Source organism: Equus quagga, chromosome 1 (assembly GCF_021613505.1).
Source record: "Equus quagga isolate Etosha38 chromosome 1, UCLA_HA_Equagga_1.0, whole genome shotgun sequence".
Classification (NCBI taxonomy): Eukaryota; Metazoa; Chordata; class Mammalia; order Perissodactyla; family Equidae; genus Equus; species Equus quagga.
The window spans coordinates 133,022,992-133,041,729 of NC_060267.1; the positions used below are offsets into that span (position 1 = coordinate 133,022,992).

Genomic DNA, 18,738 nt, shown 5'->3' on the forward strand with positions numbered 1-18,738 from the left:
TCAGGCAGGCATCCTCGGTCTTCTGAGGGGAATGAGGCTCCCCATTCACCTTTAGCTCAGAGGTCGTGTGAACTCATGTGCTCTCATATGGGGGTACTGATGGTCAGCACCTGAGCAGAGGTGCCCATATGTCAGCAGAAAAGCAAGGCCACCCCTGGATGCTCCCATTGGAGCCTCTACCCCTGACCCCTGAGTATGGTAGGCAGGCAATGTGCAACTCGGATTATTTTCCACCAGAAATCCCTAAATGCTATGGAAAGGCCCTAGGGCCCTGACTTGCAGCCTCGTCCCTGCCTGGCTGAAAGTTTTAGTGACCAAAAAAAAAAAGGGTCATAGCAGCTGATATAGCCTGGAGATCAAGGGAAGGCTTCAACATTCAAGCTGGTCCCAGCCCCTCCTGTACAGATGGGGAACTGAGATCCTAGGAGAGATGCCCTCAAGGCCCTAGGACCAGCTCCTGGAGGAACCCAAACCGGAAGCCAGCTTCCCTCCCCCTAGTCAAGACTTCTTCCCCCTCTTTTGAAAGCAATTATCATAGAGAGTAATAACCTAGCAGAAGGCATGCAAAGAAAAAGAGAAACACAAGAGCATGAGTTGTCCCAATGCTTTCTGGCATGGGCACAAATTAAGATTTCCCAGATAACTAAATGTAATCATTCACACATTGCCCAGCCTTTATGAACTATGTAAAAATTCCTCACGTAAACCATCCTGCTCCACAGTCCTGTGTACACATGCACACAGAATACTTACTGGATCCCAAATGACACCAGAGACACCCCAACAACCAGCATATCCAGCAAATTGAAGTAGTTCCTGCAGAAAGCCCCTTTGTGGAGGAAAGCTCCAAAGGTCGTCATCTATAAGCAGAATCATGAGTGATTTACTGTCTGTTCTCTCTAGAGGAAAAGAAACCTGGGCTCTTTACAAAACCTCGAGGAAATTATGACTTTATGAACAGTGTGCGTTAAGAAGCCAGAAATACAAACCAACAGGGCAGAGCAACCGAATCATTTGTTTAAAAATTGAAAAAGGGCAGCTGACTTCCGATACATTGTAAAAGAAGAGACCAATCCAGACTTTATGACAGTGATGACAAATTTCAAATATGAATGCATCATTGGCATGTCCAAAGAGTCTGTCTCAGGAGAGAGTCCACATGACCACGCTCGTCAGGACGTAATTGCTGCCCAGACAACTCTGGCTTCCCCAAAGCACCGGCTTTGGCCCTTCTGAGACCCCAGGAGAGCCCGAGGTCCAACCCAGCCTTCCCCGTGGGGGCTAGAAAAAGCACTGGGGTCCAGTGCTCACAGGCTCCGCTGACATGGAAACTTGCCTCCTTTTGTCAGGTAGGCCCGTTACTGTTCCTGGCAGTCCTTAGCCATACTTTAGAGGGTTCCTCCAAGGCCAGTTGCTCTAGCTCATGCAACGCATGGCAAGGAAGTGTCACATGCGTCTCACCACTCTCTAATCACATGCCATGTGTACCCGGAGCCCACAGTGTGGGTGCCCCAGGGAGGTTCCTACTAGCGATGGAAAAGGAATTTCATGAGGAAGTTCCCTAGAGTAAAAACAGCAAAACACATAGAATTCACTATTTAAAAAAAAAAAAAAAAAAGTGGGAGAAGGCTCAGATGACTACAGGAGAGGAGAAGCAGAGTTGGGAACTAATTACAATGGACTACATGAAATGGCCAACATTTATCTTTGTGACCTACAAAAATGGCAATTTCAAATGGCTTAACCAAATAACCAAAACAGTGTTCCAAATCTTCCCAAGGCCGCCAGGAACCACCATTTCTGATGTTAGATGCTTCTCAGTGAATCTCCATTTTCTGAATCCTTCTTGTTTTAGCTTATTTTCCACCCTCTTAAAATACTTTTGAAATGAAGAATGACTCGGAAGATTTAAGTCACTGAGGTGAAAATACAGAAATTTAAAAGTGATAATTGTTGTTTTTGATATAAACCTGTATCTCATTTGCCCCAAAGCCCAAGAGTAACTACATTCATTTAACAATGTAAAAAGGTGGAAAGTAAAATAAAACCTCAATTAACCAGGCTAACAGACTAAGTAGAACTTTTCCCCACTCAGTTTGAGGAGAAGGCAAATTCAAAAAAAAAAAAAAAAAAAGCAGCTCAGGATCAAGCAGGGGCCGGGTGATGTCCCTGCACTCCAGCCCTGTGCCTTCTGCATCTCTGCCCCTTACCATGGAGACCGTGTTGGAACATGCTCACTGACCCAGGCACTGGTCTCCCTTAGGAAAGGACTGTCGGCCAAATTCACTGGCTTAAAGGCAGGAAAATAAACTCAAATTTTTAGGTTTTTAAAAAAGCTTTAAACAGAGGGTGGTTGGTTTTGTGCTAATATTTTCCTTAACCAAAAAGGAAAAGAAAATGTCTAAATAGCCCATTCTCTGGCAACATTAACTGAGGTTTCATTTTCTCAAAGATTTTGTGAAGAGCCCAAGTTCTACAGTAGACTAACACAAAATACATTTTTTTCCTGAGATGTGCACACAAAAAAACCCAAAATGGTTTAAAGAAAATTGTGGTCAGAAGTCCTCATTTCTCAGCTTGTCTCCCCACTAAGGGCTGATTGCTCTGACAGTTGTCATGGGCCACATTGTTCCAGCACAGCAAGGACCCACGCCATTTAGCAAGTCTGGGGGGTTCTTGGCTCTCTGCTGTGGGTCTCCAGACCTCTGAGTACAGAAGGAATGAGATCCCCGAGGGTGGCCTTCACCATCAGTACACAAAACACATGCAGCAACGGCAACTGTCAGCTCATGCATGGGCAGTACATTTAGGGCGCCCTGTCCAAAGGATGCTCTTTTGATTTGTTTAAATGTAAGCCCATCCATTAAAACAGACATAAAAATACCTTAACACAAATAGACCCAAGTTATCTTGCAAATCCTGTTGCAAGAAAATAGTGTGCTACTATTTTAGGACACTGAAAACAATTCAGTCAAAGAAATGAAAAGAGAGACATTCCCTTCACAGGAGAAATGCTTTTCCTCTGACTTTGACGTCAGGAAGGGTGGAAGAAAGTTCACACGTAGTGATGTACCCTGTTGTCAGCTGACATATTTCAGAGAATATAAAAAAAAAAAAAGAGCAAAATATAATTTCCAATCACTATTATGAAGCCAAAGTAGCTCCTACATGCATTCCAAGATTGAAAAGAAATAGCAAAAATAAGTTGAATTGTTATAGGAAAAAATTCTTTGGATGAAAAAATAAGTATAGCTTGATCACAAAAGACAAAAAATAAAAATAATTGAAAGCACGTCACGCCTCTTTGCTGTGTGTCACACGCAGGAGCAGCCCCTTAGACACACTGCTGTGGAACCTGTTACCTTCAAAACGATCTCAAATGCAAAAGTACCAGTGAAGACATAATCTGCGTAACCTAGCATCTGGAAGGTAAACAAAGAATTGCAACTATTATTGCTACAGCTGCTTTAGGGTATGTGAGGATCAATGGAAAAGCCATTACCTTTAACAGGATTTCAACAGTAAAGATGGCTGTGAAAGCATAGTCAAAGTAACCCAGTATCTGCAAGGTACAACACACAGACATGAGAAAAAGCATCCGGACAAACAGCCACATGCCCTTGGGTGGAACCCCTACGTGCGCTCAGAGACCGTTCTCCTTGGGTAAGCCCGCCACTCTGGAGGTAAGTGCCGAGATGCTCATAAATGCCCCATTTGGTCCAATTACAGCTCATCTTTATGACCAAACGAAGAGCATCTGGGAATACTTACCTCCTTTAACCACTCAGGCTCTCTTCCCGGTCTCATGTCTTGGACAGACAGAGGCTCATTTCTAAAAGTGCTTTATTAATAACCTTTGCTCATCGGAGCACTACAGTGACAAATTACTTGTGGCACCAGATAAATTAGAGTCTTACACACATTCTAGATTTTTAACTGCATTTTTGGCTGAATGAAATATGTTGCTATCCAGCTGAGCTTCAGATTGGTGGAGAAATGTAAATAAAGATGGAAAGTGGCATCACATGGGGCCAGCAGCTTTCACGTGTCTCCTCCAATTCCAGTCCATTTAGTCAGGGAGTAAACACCCTTCCCCCACCAATGTGCCGGCTGGATAAATGTGTAAGGAAGAGTTTCACTTATCCTCTTGCTCTGCATCAAACACTGCTCCCTCCCAAGGCGGGTTTTTACCTCGCTGGACCCACTCAAAGAATGACTGACTTGGCCTCTCAATTATCTGCCCAGGCTACTTTATCACATTCCTGAAAATACCTTCTACTCTCCAACCAACCAAGTCCTGCCAACCCCTTCTGGGGGCCCTGAGTCTACTGGGAGCCACAGGGATAGGAGGGCGGGGCATGTGGGCCAGCAGCAGGAAGTCTGACCACTCAACTAAGGCTGCTCGCAGGGAACCCTCAGCCACAAAGATGGCAGCCGAGACTCTGCCAGCAGAAGAGGCTGTCTTGGCTGTTTATCTTCACGACAACTATGCACTATGGTTTGAAAGAACTGAAGAGATCACAGCTGGAGAGGACCATGGAGATCACCCAGGCCAACTCCTTCCCCTTAACAGATGCAGACGCTGGGAAGAGGGGCAGCTGCTCAGGCCACGCAGCCAGTCACAGGTGTTGTTAAGCAAGGAGCAAAGCCCGTGGAATGCTAGTCAAGACCCACAGGCCCTGCTGTTTAAGTGTGGGATCCACCTCAGGGGTCCTTTGCTGTTACAATAAGGTGAGGACCTCTGCTTCACAGGCCAGCTCCCCTCAGCTGAGGTTCTCTCTTCAGAGGGTGTTCATCGTCCAAACTGTTTCTGCTTCTGGATTTATACATTTTGCTTGAACACTTCTGTGTATCTGTGTTTCTGACTAGAAACAATGAAAGGTATTTCCAGTACACTAGACCCCTGCCCCCTCCCCTTTATTCCCTCCTGGGTCCCAGCAGGACTGTTAATGCTGAAAAGCCCCCAGGCCACCAAGAAAGACAGTGCTGCCCACGAGCCAACCCCCACCTAGTTTCTGGAGTCAAAGCTCTTAGATCTAAGTTGTTCTTTCCTCACTCAGCCTCCATTCTCTTTTTCACTAGTAACTCAGCTAAGGTTTTAAAAAAACTCCAAAACTGCGTGATTCCAGTTATATGAGGTATCTAAAGCAGTCAAATTCACAGAAAGCAGAATGGTCATTGTAAGGCCTGGTGGAGAAGGAAATGGGGAGGGGAGCTGCTGTTCAATGGGTGTAAGATTTCAGTCATGCAAGGTGAATAAATTCTGGAGATCCACTGTAGAATATAGTGCCTATCATTAAGAATGCTGTCTTGTACACTTAAACATTTGTTAAGAGGGCAGATCTCACGTTAAATGTTCTTATCACAATAAAAAAACCATAGTATTTTAAAAGCAAGACACATATACATATGTACATCTATAAAAAAGAATAACAACATTCTTGGGAAAAGCAGCAAGGAGCATGAGAGCATAAACTCATGGGGAAGTAATTACAATAAAAAATAAGAACATGAAGGCCCGTGTAACTTAACTTCTGTCAGTCTGCGTTCTAGACTAGCTCCCGACCTAGTCTGTCACGTGATATTTTTTCCTAACAGCTTTTTCTCTTGAGTCTCTTTATTATGATGGAATTCAATGACAGGAAGGTCTTTGTTCCATTTGAATGTCTAGATAGAGACAGCCTTGGAATCTCAAACAAAAGTACAGATTAAGACAGGCCCAGCGCCTTCATCTTTACATCAACACCAACATGTGCCTTGGGGGAACGTTCTTTTTATCTTCATGCCAGAGTGCAGTTTTATCAATCCCATGTTCTGTGTTTGCCAGGCTTCAAACCGAGAGCACTGGAGATGGAAAGATACAGCACGAGGCTTGGTTGTCATGAGAGAAATCCTAGGGCACTGATCTGGTGATTTGTGTTTGTCCTCAAATCTCTAAAAATCTCACGTACAGAAGGAAGTACCAACCAGGCAAGGCAGTGACGCTGACGGCTCCACACCTTGAGGGCCTCCCTTTCCCGGGAGGGTTTCTGGGGAACCGTCTGAAACTGCACTACAACACCAAAGCCGGGGAGTCCACAGGCTACCCGTCTCCTGAAGCTGGCCTCTGGACTGTTCTGAGAGCTGAACTGCTAAGATGGGACTGTGTAGGCAAGGAATAATTTAGGGACCAGTTTCTGTCCCACGGAGATGCGGCGGAAGGGTGCTATCCCTAAATTACGAAACTGATCAGTAATACAAAACTTAACTCTCTGCTTGTTTTCTTTGTAAAAGCTCCTCCTGCTCCACCAAAACACAGTTCTTCCTCTCCACTGACCCACTCAATTCCACACCCCATCATCTCCCTAACTTGTATTTCTCCTCAGCAGTGGAGCCGAGTAGCTGCCTGAATGCAAGTCCACATGAGCTATGCCCTCCCTGCCAACTCTAAACAAGAGCTCCTGGGCATGTGACACACCTGGTTTCAATTTTACTTTCTCTCCTGCTGGATGATTCCACTAGGCAAAAATCTCAAAATAGGTGTGGATGTGAATTTGACTGGGGAGGGGAAAAGAGACCAAAATGTTGGCAACAAGGAATGAAGAGGAAGAGAAGCAGGTCCCTGAATACACTATAAGTTCCTGCAGAGTTCTTAAAATGAAGTTTAAAATACATGATTCAATCAAGGTTCGTCCCGATGAAACAGAACCTCTCTGGCACTTATAAACCTGACACGTAAAACACTTGCCAGAGAGCGAGAGGCCCACTCTAGCTTCCAGCCTCGCAGGCTCCACAGGCCCTGCCCTGCCTGCCTCTGCCTGCAAGGCCAGTGCTGATCCCAGAGGGAGCCCACCCGCCCATCCTCGCCCAGCAACTTACAGTGTTCCGGAAAGAGTGGCTGCGGATGGGGTCCTCGGCGGCGAGGGCAGCACTGCTCAGCATGATGAAGACAAGGATGAGGTTGGTGAAGATGTGGTGGTTGATGAGCTTGTGACAGCCCACGCGGATCCTGTAGGGAAAGCCACCGCATGGACACAGCCCCAGACTGGGCCCAGGCAGACAGGCCAGCGCCTTCAGCATCAGGGCCCCGTCTGGGTGACAGGTCAGGCAGAGGACAGCTGCCCACTGTGCCGCCCATGCCCCCCACCCAGCAAACCAGAACCACCTGACCTCGAAACCCCAGGATGGCAGACCCCGAGGACCCATGGTGCCCTGGCTCTGTGTGGGTGCTCCACAGAGATCACTCGCTGAGTCCTTAAAGTGGGGATCATCACCCTTCCAAAGGCGCAGAAACAGAGGCTTCAGCACGTGAAAGAACTTTCTTAAGGGGACACAGCTGGTAAGGACCAGGGGCAGATTCCCCATCCAAGTCTGGCTGTGACGTTTTCCCACTGTAACATGAAGACCAGCCAGTTACCTTCCCTGCCTCAGAAAGGAGACTAGGTCAGAGCTCATGGCAACAGCTTGCTAAGAACGAGAGCAAGCCCGTCTGGTCCGGCAGTTGGGCTACATGAAAATATAACTGCAGTAGCGGGGCTTGGTGAGGTCTCCTGTTATGTGGAGATTTTGTCATAAGTACTATTTTTTTTATTTTGCGGGGGAGGAGTTGACCCATGACAAGCACTCCTGTGAAAGTGAAGTGAAAGCCATGTCATCGTGCAGGAATCTCACAGGATCTTCCTGCACCATGTGACAGAGCCACCAGAGTCCTGTGGTCCCGTGAAGCAAGGCAGGTGGCGCGTGCCCAGCCCTCCCGGCCCGGCTCTCACGACAGCCCCATGGCCGTCAGAGCCTCTCCTCTGCCCCTGCCATCAGTGGGCTAGTTACCACCTGACTACCCTCAGCCTCAATATTTAACTTCAGAATTTCAAGATCTTTTTTGTTTCTTGGCCTATAGACTACATGGAGGTTTTCCTTTGAAAAGCTTGTTCACTTTTCAAACTGGAGTCAACTTTATATGAAGGTGACCCCTTGCTTCAAACCCCCCTTGTGAGGCTGCTTAATGCTGGGATGTGGCCCTGGGGGGCTTGCCAGCTGTCAGCAGCTGGGGAAGGCCTCCCAGGGCTGTGCAGGCAGGAGTGCTCATGGCTTTGGGGGAAAATCAATCCATCCCTTCAATATGTAAGATACAGTGAGCTGTAGGTATTGGTAACGTTGGTTGAATAACTTTTTTTTTTTTTTTAAGAGACACCCAAACTCTCAACAGTGATGAGCTGTAAAAACTGCCGTCAGATCTTCAAGTCCCTAAGGACTGCAGCAGGCCCTGCTTCACACCTGTATCTCCCCGGGGCCTGCAGATTATAGAGTTCTCCGACAGCCAAGAACTACTTCTGCAATTCTAGAAACCTTTCCAGGAGCCATTTATTCCCCCTGGCATTTCACTCAGTCCCAGATGATTTAAAACCTAGAAACCAGCTAGTAAATAAACGTCTTCCTCTTGCAGTACTTGTGAGTAATTACCACGTTCCTAGTGAGCACCTTATCATTTTAACACTAGAAACGCTATTTTAAGCAGAATATCATTAAGCGGGATTGAATAGCTACAACCCATAAAATACCATTGAGCAATATTACTTTATAGCTATAAAACTCAACAGCGAGAAATGATCAACTAAACTGGATCTCTGGATGAAGATGTGTGCAGAAAGTGGTCAAAAAATTGTCATCCCCCAAAGCATCTTAACAGAAGACCCATGCATGAAAAAAGGGTCCTTCGGATGGAAAACATTTCACAGCTAACGGCCCACGGAACACCAGAGCCGTGGGCTCTGACTGAGCTGCAGGTATTCCACACTGCCGGCCCCAGGGCAGTGGTAAAGAGGGAGAAGAATCTGGAAGGGTGCTCCTCTCAGGACCTGGTGACCCCCCTATATCCCCTCCAGGAACGGGAAGGCCAAGAAGAGATGGACAGAGGGCAAAGGCAAGGCTGGAGCAGGAGAGGATCGGAGGGACCTCAGGGGGCTCTGACACTCAGGTGCAGAAAAGGGCATGACCCACCTTCCTTCACCTCATCCCCAGCCACCCTCAGCAACCCATAGGGCCCCAGGTGAGACGGGGCAGTGATGTGACTAGAAATGGGGTATTTACGGGTTGGTCTTGCTAAGAATGAAGAAAGCGCTCCCTTCAGGAATGGGGGCGATTTTCTCCTTCATGTTCAACTCCGAGATTCTGCGAGGACGGGGGCCAGCAGGAACCTCAGGTTCATCCTCCTCCTCCTCCTCTTCCTCTTCACCTACTTTAAATGAGACACTTTTTTTATAGGCATGAAATAAACAAAGATTACATTTGGGTTTGAATGATTATTCTCAATTTCACATGAAAATTTGGCTTAAACTTTAACAAAATCTATCAGCTTACATTAATCCCTTCGGAATATGGACTGAATGTGTGCAGAGGGCTGAGAAGTGTACCCATCATGAGTGTGTGCAGCTGTGGCAATGAGGTCCCCAGCAGTTAAAGACGTGAGCACAGGTAAGGTGGCTGCAGTGGGGTCCTCACTGCCATCGCCTCAGCATCTGGCTGTTTCCCCAGTAACCTCTTGCTCAGCTTTGGCCTGAAAACACCGTGTGGGACTTCAAGTCCCACATCACCAGCCTCCAGGCCCCCTCTCCATAGTCCCTCCTACACTAGCCAATCAAGGCACCAGTCAAACGTGGAAGTGTCAGGTGAGCAGTAATAACTGGTCACCTCCTAGAGAGATTTCCCAGCAAAAGTTGGGTTTGCCAGGATTCACCTACACTTTTTCTCCTCACCACTTGGAATCTGGCTCATGTAAGCTTCCTGTGACCAAAAGAAAAAGAACTAACTGTCCCACGAAGAGACTAGACCCATGGCCTCAGCAGCCCAGCGTGTGCCCCAGCTGGGTTAGCCAGCGACAGACACAGCCACTGAGCACAGAGGGATGGCAAAGCCACATCCCTCATGAGCTGAGAGCCTGTGTCTGGCCTGCACCACCATACCTGGCACATCACAAGGCGGGTAGGGGTCCTTGTCCTCATCTTCTTCTCGGTAGTCATCGATTGTAACCTAGGATGACAGAGAGGTCTTGGGAGGAGGGGAGACTCTGACTTGAATGCACATCAGAGGGCCCGAGTGAAGACTCAACCTTGCCATTGCGCACAGGGTGAAGTGTGCACTGTATGCAAGTGAGCGTGTAGAGACAGCGGACGCCCCCAGACGATGATTCTGCTTAGGACAGAAGGTCTGAGGGCAGATGAGGAGAAAACAGGTATAACCCCTACCCAGCCACAGTCAGCCAGCACCATCCACACCTCTTCCTATCCTAGCGTTGTCACACATGCCACATGTACGACATGTATGGTAACCACACTGTGGATTCCTGTCTGTCTACTAGATTGGGAGCCCCATGCAGGCAGGGACCTCGTCAGTCTTGTTCATTCATGACCCCCAGTCTCTGAGACACAGTAACCATTCAAAACGTATTTACTGACTCAATGAACAAACAAATGAAAAATCCAGAGCTGTCATAAGTGGGATGAAGTTTGACAGTATAGCCCTAAGCACCCAGACCCCCTGATCCTGAGATCTCCTCTGGGGGTAGACACCTATTAATAATCCTTGATTTTAACCCCCCACTGAGAAGATACGAACATAGGTCAGGTCTGACCACACAATTCCAATAAAGAAAAAATAAATGGTCAGACCAGCCAAATATATACTGGTTGAAATATTGGTTAACAACCAGGTGAGTGCCTAAACTCACTCAGAATCCCCCTGGAAAGCCAGCGTCTATAATGGTGGCTTCACACTCTCACACCACAGTATCATACAGGACACTTTCACTGCGTAAACGGTACATCTATGGTGCTATCAACAGACTCATTTTGAAACAAAAAGGGGAGAAGGGCTTCAGAACACACACTTTGTTGTCACTGTTGGCTATCTGGTTGACTTCCGGTTTGTTGGTCTTTTTATTTTCCAGGCTCTCTTTTCTGCAGAGAAAAGAACACAAGAAACCAAGTAACCATATTGCTACGTATAAAAATACTAATCAGGATTCTGAATCAACAGTGGCCCAATGAAGGACGGAATTTAATTGGAAACAATGCTAACAGCAAGAACATAGCACAACCCACACTCAGAGCTTCCTGCTCATCTCAGTGCACTGGATTCATTACACAGATCATCTTATTAAAATTCTCATCCAAGAGCTAATCAGCACTGAAAGCATCATTTATTTTATGATGCCAAAAATTAACTGCAGCCATTCTTTAAGCATGGGGACGTGCGACTCCTACTCTCAGCTCCAAAAGAATGACAGCTGAGGGCCTGGCTTCTGCCCAAGACTCTACCCTTGTTGGTTAGCCCCACGTGGTCACCCACAATCACCACAAAGCAGCACCATGCGAGCTACAGCTGCCGTGGAGTCCAGGTGGCCCCCCAAGGCCTCACCTTCAGCTGGCTCCCCAGGCAGACCCCTGAGCAAACAGCTCAAGCAAAAATGGGGTTACCTGGCAATCTTTTTCCTCTCCTTTTCTTCGGCTTCCTCTTTCTGAGCAGTATTCAAACTTTCAGCATCAGCCAAATTGTCTACAGCGATGGCCAAGAAGACATTCAGTAGAATATCTAATTTGAACATTTTAAGGGTATAACACATTTCTAAATGAAACTACATCTGGTCAACAGGGGCAACATCACCCCCCTCTGTGTTCTAGGAGGCTGGTAACAGGGGACTGTCCCCTAGTGCTGTGTTCTCTCGGTAAAGCCAGAGGAACAGAGCCTTGTGTTTTTCTTTAAAAAAAAAAAAACTAGAAACCTGTAGAAGACAGTCTGGAAAAAAGCAAAATTAGATTCACTAAAACTTGTGAAAACCTACAAACTTGACCATTTCCTTTCATGTCAGTGCATATGTGCATGTTTGCACAAGCATGTGTGCATATCTCTATACATCTAGGTATCTACAGCTGATACACATTGTGTGAAACAACCAATAACATAAATGGTGCTTTCATGCATTTTGCATTACACTTCATGCATTTGGTTTCTTTTAAAAGACACAAACCCATAACATCTATTTGGGTCATGCTTTCCAAAACAGACACCTTTAAGGCTACACACCATACAAGTGGTGATCCCATTGCAGGAGACAGTCCGAGCCTTTCTTATCTGAAACGGCCCTCAGTCTGCAGATACCTCACTCATTCATTCACTCCACAAACACTGACTGACTACAGCATGCCTGACTTATTGCCAGACATGCCGGCCTACTCATTTGAGTAGCCCCACTGTGGCTAGATCTTTGGCTACTGTGGTTGAATTATTATTTTTTCAAACAGTAAAAAGTTAGGTGATTAAACAAGTTAGCGGGTTTTCGATTCTTACTATAATGCTGTATGTGTGGTTTCCTGGAATGACTGAAAAAAAAAATTCTGAACAATCTTCCCAAATCAAAAGATGCCTGTTTCTTATTTACTAGAAGTTAAGTACATTTTTGACAAGCACAGGGTCAAAGGGCAGTAAGTCAAGATGGCTCTCCTCTAACTGAAGCTTCTCTCTGGCTGACATATGGTCATATGCATGCAAGACTGCAGGAGCCCAGGGACCCTGAGACAGGAGAGGCGAACCACTGTGCCACACGCCCAGTGCAATGTGAAATCTCAGGACGGCTGCCGAACATGTAAACAGGCTTAACCTAACAAGGCCCGATGAGGGGAGCACTTACAGGGGACCTCAGGCTTGACTAATCTATTCAAGTCTTTAAAGAGGATGGAAACATGAGCGAATTGTATTAGGCCTTTCAAAACGCCTTTGATATGCTAGACTACTCCTTAAACAGAGCTGCAACAAGCCTGGGGAAGCAGTTTGTCCTGAGCCAGGCGAGGGCTCCATAACGCAGCACTCCTCTGACCGCCGTGGGGTAATCGTAGCTCAGAAAGGGATTAGTGTTGGGACTAACCATACAGAGAATTCCTACTAACGATCTCAATGAAGAAACAACACATCTCTAGTCTCGCAATGACACTAAACCCTTTGAGGTAGTGGAAAGCAAATCCAGAGCAATAAACCATAGGAAAGTCTTACAAGTTATAAACCTCTAAGTACCCATCATCTCTATTTAGAGGCATTCATTACCCAGACCCTCCTGAACAGAGGTGGGCTAAGGAACTCATTAGGGAAGATCCACCAAACACCTCTGATGTGCCAGGCACTGTTCCAGGTGCTGGGGCTATGGGAGCAAACAGCAGACTGGAGTCCAGCTCCCAGGCAGCGTCTCTTCTAGTCGAGGGAGACAGAACATAAACTATTTAAGCATTTCAGATAGTGATACATGTGCTGCAAAGAAAACACGACATGTAACCAGATAGAGCGGCCCAGGAATACTTCTCTGCAGACTTAAGGCCGGTATATTGCTGTGGCCTAAAGAGTTAATCACAGGGAGAGCAGAAAAAGAAAGCAGGAATCATTCAGTTAGCAAACATTTCCCAAGGGCTAACTGTGCAAGAGTCTGTAGTATAAGCCCTGAGAGACGTGAATACAAAAAAGAAAAGATTCCTGACTCAAGAAGCTTATCGTCTAGCTGGGGAGGTGGAGAAGCACCCACCCCAAGCTCCAGTAGATGCAGAAACCACACGCGGTAAGAGACCCAAGCATAGAATCTGGCAGGGGACTCCCCTCTGCAGGAGACGGGCGCAGGGGGCTCCCTGCGGGAGGGACTCAGAGGGTTTCTAGGTGTCGAGATAGGGGTTTCCATACAAAACCTTGAAGCAAAAAGCACTGCCCTTAGAGGTTTCCCCTGGGGTTTCCACACTGAAGAAAACTCACTAACAAGCCAGAGAAGATTAAAGGAAAAAAAGCTAAGGGGATCTGGGACTTCTTAGAAGAAGAATTCAGAGTAGGATGCTTTAAAATAAAAAAGTGAAGACCAAGAGTGGTATTCACACGTTCATACTCTGTTCTTGCACCTAAGATTTACTGAGGCCTCCATATGCCAGGTCTTGGGCTAGGCAGGGAGGACACACAGGGAAAGCAGACACAACCAAAGGTCACAGGGTTGTGAAGCGTCCGTAGAGGTAAAGAGAGATCTGAATTTTCAGAAGTCTAGGATTAGAAAGTACCTCTTGGCAAGGAAAAGGAATGAAAGGAGTCGGAGAAAAGATACGCAGCCTGATGAAGCAGCTGGCCAGTGGACACTCGATCCCCAAAGACACACAGATCAGCAAAGCAAAACTAGGTTCAGGGCAGCTTAGGTCAACCCACTGAAGGGTGTGCCCATCGGTTATGAAGGGTCTTAAGAAGACACAGATGCATCCCTAAACTCTCAAGGATGATGGCACAGAGGACAACCTGGCTTTGCCCTAAGCCATCCCTTGGGACCTGTGCGGAAGCTGTGACACTGAGCTGGGTGACCACTGGTACAGCCCACATGGTGTCTCGTGCTCCTTCCCCGGCTTGCTCTCATTCCTCAAAGCCTAGCTGGGACTCTCCCCTACTCTGCCTTTCCCAGAAACAGTGAAGGCGAGCATTTTAACAAGGTAAGGGCACTCACTTCCCACCACAACTGCTATCACCACCACCACCACACCACCACGACCATGGGGCGACTCAGAGAGGGAGAAACAAAATAAGACACTGACACAACAGAGCCCCGGTCAGCTTGAAGGATACAGTTACCGCAAATGAAGAGGATGATGAAGTAGATGCAGACGATCATTCCCGAAGATGACGGGCCCCCATATGCCATGATGCCATCGTACATTACAGCATTCCAGTCTTCACCCGTCAGAATCTAGAAGCCAAAACTGGGATCAGCTGGTAGGTGGACTCACAACTCCCAGGTGTTCTCTCAGAGCTCCTAAATCCCGTTGAAGCTGGCTTCCACAGTCCAGTTTGCACTGAACAAACCCATCTGTTATCCCATTGAGTTTTCAAAACACGATTTTTAATTACACCAATACATGAGTTAATTCTTCCAGTGAAAGTAAAGTAACATCAGATATAAGACTTACGTACTCTTTGATGACCCTCCAGCCTGGTTTTAGTCCCCTCCCAGAAAGCATGCTGCTGGCGTCTCTCTCTCCAGGACCTTTGTGCATTTAACGTGTATATACACACCCAGAGAAAACAGGCAGCTGGTGTCTTCTCGGATTTATTAGACATACAGGGTATTATACTGTATGAATTTTCTGCAATGTGTCTCCCCCCCGACCACTCAACAACATACTCTGGAGACCCTCTCTGCCAGCAGGTTCACCTCATTCTTTTTAACTGCTGACTGGTAGTCCACATAGATAATCAATTGTGCAAACAGAGAATTCTATCTATGAATTGTTAGAAGCAGGGAATTCTGAATATCTCATGTAAATTTACAAACTACCTTATGAGTAGATACTCCTAACCATCTGAAGTTTCAAATTTAATCTTCTCTACTGATGATACTTGACAATTCAATCCATCGTGATATAGAATCAGATGAACTTGAATAGCAATTCAAAAATATACTATCTTTCACAGAGACAGAGAGAGCAACCGAGCGAGAGAGAGCACATGCCTCTTTATCTTTTATCTGGACAAGATATATTAAAAATTAAAACCATCGTGGTTCACAACCAAACAGAAAAATGGGCAAATGATTTGAAAAGATAAAACAATTCACAGAAAAGGAACTATAAATGGCTGGTAGGTCACATAAAAAGACGTTTAGGTTCACCCTTGATAAGAGACATATGAATTAAAACTCCAATAAGATACCATTTTCACCTATCAGACAGGCAACAATCTGGAAGTGTGAACACCCACTGTGGTGAAGAGCAGTGAGGCCACGGGCAGGCTCCCCACTCCCCTACTCCCCATGAAGGAGGAATTACTCCTCCTGTAGGGAGCATACTTGGACAAGAGTATCAGAGTTGAAAATGGACATACAGCCTTTAAACCAGCAATTCCACTTCTGTGAATTTATCCCACAGATCTACTCTCACACATGTGCCCCAGGGTGTATGTTCAAGGTGACCCACTGAGCCAAGACTGGATATGATGTAAGAGTTATCAGCAGGGGACTGGTTATGTGAATTATGGCCCATCCACACCACAGAATTTATGCAGCACTGAAAAGGAGGCAGCAACCTTTTATGGACCAATAAGGAAGGTTCTTAGGACATTTTAAATGATAAAAAGCAAGATGGGGACTGGCCCAGTGGCATAGTGACTAAGTCCATGTGCTCCACTTTGGTGGCTCGAGGCTCCTAGGTTTGGATCCTGGGCACAGACCTACACGCTGCTCATCCAGCCATAAAAGAGAGGAAGACTGGCAAAGATGTTAGCTCAGGGACAATCTTCCTCAAGCAAAAAGAGGATTGGCAACAGATGTTACCTCAGGGCCAATCTTCCTCACCAAAAATGTATTAAAAATAAAAAAAGCAAGACAGGAAAAGAGCATGCGGGGTGAGCCACCACCTGTGTAAACTCATCTATGGGTAGGTAGGTTAATTGCTTTATATCTATGAGCAAATATACCTTGAGGAATATATAAGAACCTGTTTAGTGGTGGTTGCCTCCTAGAAAAGGAAATTGGTGGCTAGGTGGGAGGGAGACTTGTAACTTTATATCCTTCTGTAACATTTGAATTTTGTGCCATAAACATGTATTACAAAAAACACCTCCACACAAGTTCCTCTGAAAGAAATCAGCATCAAGAATGACTAACCAGTGGCCAAAATTAAGTATAATTCAAAAAATGAAAGCCATGGCTTTATAGCAGTGGCAGTAATTTCATTCATCTCAAAATGACCAAGTGGGAAAGAATCTTCGAGATCACTTCCTCTAGTCTCTCGGTTTTTTTTCCAGAAAAGCAGAGCGACTTTCCAAGCACAGAGCTGAGCACTGAAAGAGTCACCATGGGACCTTGATGTCCACTGTCCTCCCACCAGGCCTCTCCAGCAGGACTCCAAAGCTCACTGACATTGACTGTGAAAAGTGACAAGGGCAAGATGAGTCTTTTAAATTTATCTGCCAGGTTCTGTCCAAGGAAGGGCTTCAGCTCACCACATGTGAAGAGGGGGTTTAGAATGCCTCAGCTCAGAGCCAGGTGGGGTGGAGAGGCTGCTCCGAGTGCACAGCCACCTGCACATTCTGACACTGTCACTCCCTTCTCAGCCCCAACAGCACAGACACCCTCAGAGGCTGTGTGTCCTCATTACATCACCCGAGGGAGGACAAGAAAGGGGCAGAAGCCTGTCACAACTCTTTTATCACCCTGATTCCTCTGACTGCACAGCAAAGCATTAGGGCTTTAGAATCCACTTCTTGGCATAAATCCGTTATAACCAGGATTACAAAACTTGCCTGCGATCCAAAATTAGCAAAGAACAGAAAGAGGATTGTAGAGCCTATCTCACAAAAACCTCAGAAACTGTGTGAAATCAAACAGAAGTTTTGGGTTTATTAGTTTGTAATATCCAGTGGTCTTACAAAAACATTCAATCATGTCATACAGACAGCTGGAGTAAGATGCAAAATGAATGACTTAAACGGCATACAATTTATCAGAGCATCATTAGGACAGAGGTTTCCAATAAGAAGGGAATTGTTTTGTCTTACTGAGCTGTGAAGAGACAACGAGGCATCTCAGAACGTGCTTCTCAGGGAGAGCAAGATGGGAGGACTCACCTGGAACACTGTGAGAAGTGCTTGGGGGAAATTGTCAAAGGTGCTTCGCTTGGTTTGTGTTTCGTCAAAATTAAACTTGCCGCCAAACAGCTGCATCCCAAGCAAGGAAAAGATGATGATGAAGAGAAACAGCAGGAGCAACAGTGAAGCGATGGACTTCATGGAGTTCAACAAGGATGCCACCAAGTTGCTCAGGGAAGTCCAGTGCCTACAAGTCAAAATGAGGGTGTGAGCCCGGAAAACCCGTGCGGACAGAGCCGAACATCACCTGACTAGGGATGCGGCTGATCGCCACCCCATATCCAGAAAACACCTGCGGCAAGATATACATGTCCTCACCTGGTCACTTTGAAAATTCGTAAGAGGCGCACACACCGAAACACAGAGATGCCCAGGGGAGACATGATTTCCAGCTCCACCAAGATCGTTTCGGTAATTCCACCACACACCACGAAGCAGTCAAATCGATTAAAGAGAGAGACGAAATATGCCTGAAGACCCAAGCTGTACATTTTTACCAGCATCTCACAGGTGAACAGAGCCAAGAGGACTTTGTTAGCGATATCTGGAAGGACAAAGGGACGCACGTCGGGATCTCAGCCCAGGGTGGCTCAGACCCCTCTTCTCCCACGCACCTTCTCCCACCAGTCCCCGCAGGAAATGCCCCCAGCACGTCTGCCCCCTCTTTGCTACAGTACACGTTACAGAAGCGTGGCACTAACATTACGGTCTGTCTGCCTGCCAGGTTCTGGTCCTGCTTCTGCTACGACCTAGATGTGAGCCTCTGGAGAAGTTCCTTGATTTCTGTGGGCCTCAGTTTCACTGACTATAAAATGGGGAGGGGCGGTTTATCACATAATCTCTGACGTTTTTCCAGCCCTAAAAGCCTACGATTCTGCATTTAGATCATCCATCCTATTATATTTTTTGCTTCAGTCACACACAAAAGACCCATCTGGTCTTGCTTACAGCATGATATACGAAGCGGGTGCCTGCCAATGTCATTTCTAACAGCAGCAAATACCACCCAGCAGGCTGGAGAGTTGGACAGAAACAGCTCTGACTTGATGTAAGGCAGGCCTTCTCAGTAGCTCAAAACCCAGAATGGGCTGTCTCTGGGGACATGAACGATACAGG

The 18,738-nt window shown here is 46.5% G+C and overlaps 1 protein-coding gene across 1 annotated transcript in view; it reads right to left on the minus strand.

The window, feature by feature from the left end:
• CACNA1D (calcium voltage-gated channel subunit alpha1 D) overlaps positions 1-18,738 on the minus strand; it is a 175,266-nt gene that overhangs the window by 70,747 nt on the left and 85,781 nt on the right. The window contains exons 10-19 of the mRNA XM_046685745.1: positions 17,941-18,166; positions 17,602-17,809; positions 14,605-14,725; positions 11,451-11,565; positions 10,862-10,931; positions 9,939-10,005; positions 9,067-9,214; positions 6,859-6,988; positions 3,503-3,562; positions 754-860 (exon numbers count right to left, since the gene is read on the minus strand). Of these exons, the coding sequence (XP_046541701.1) occupies positions 754-860; positions 3,503-3,562; positions 6,859-6,988; positions 9,067-9,214; positions 9,939-10,005; positions 10,862-10,931; positions 11,451-11,565; positions 14,605-14,725; positions 17,602-17,809; positions 17,941-18,166 (1,252 nt within the window). The remainder of the gene's footprint in view (positions 1-753; positions 861-3,502; positions 3,563-6,858; positions 6,989-9,066; positions 9,215-9,938; positions 10,006-10,861; positions 10,932-11,450; positions 11,566-14,604; positions 14,726-17,601; positions 17,810-17,940; positions 18,167-18,738) is intronic.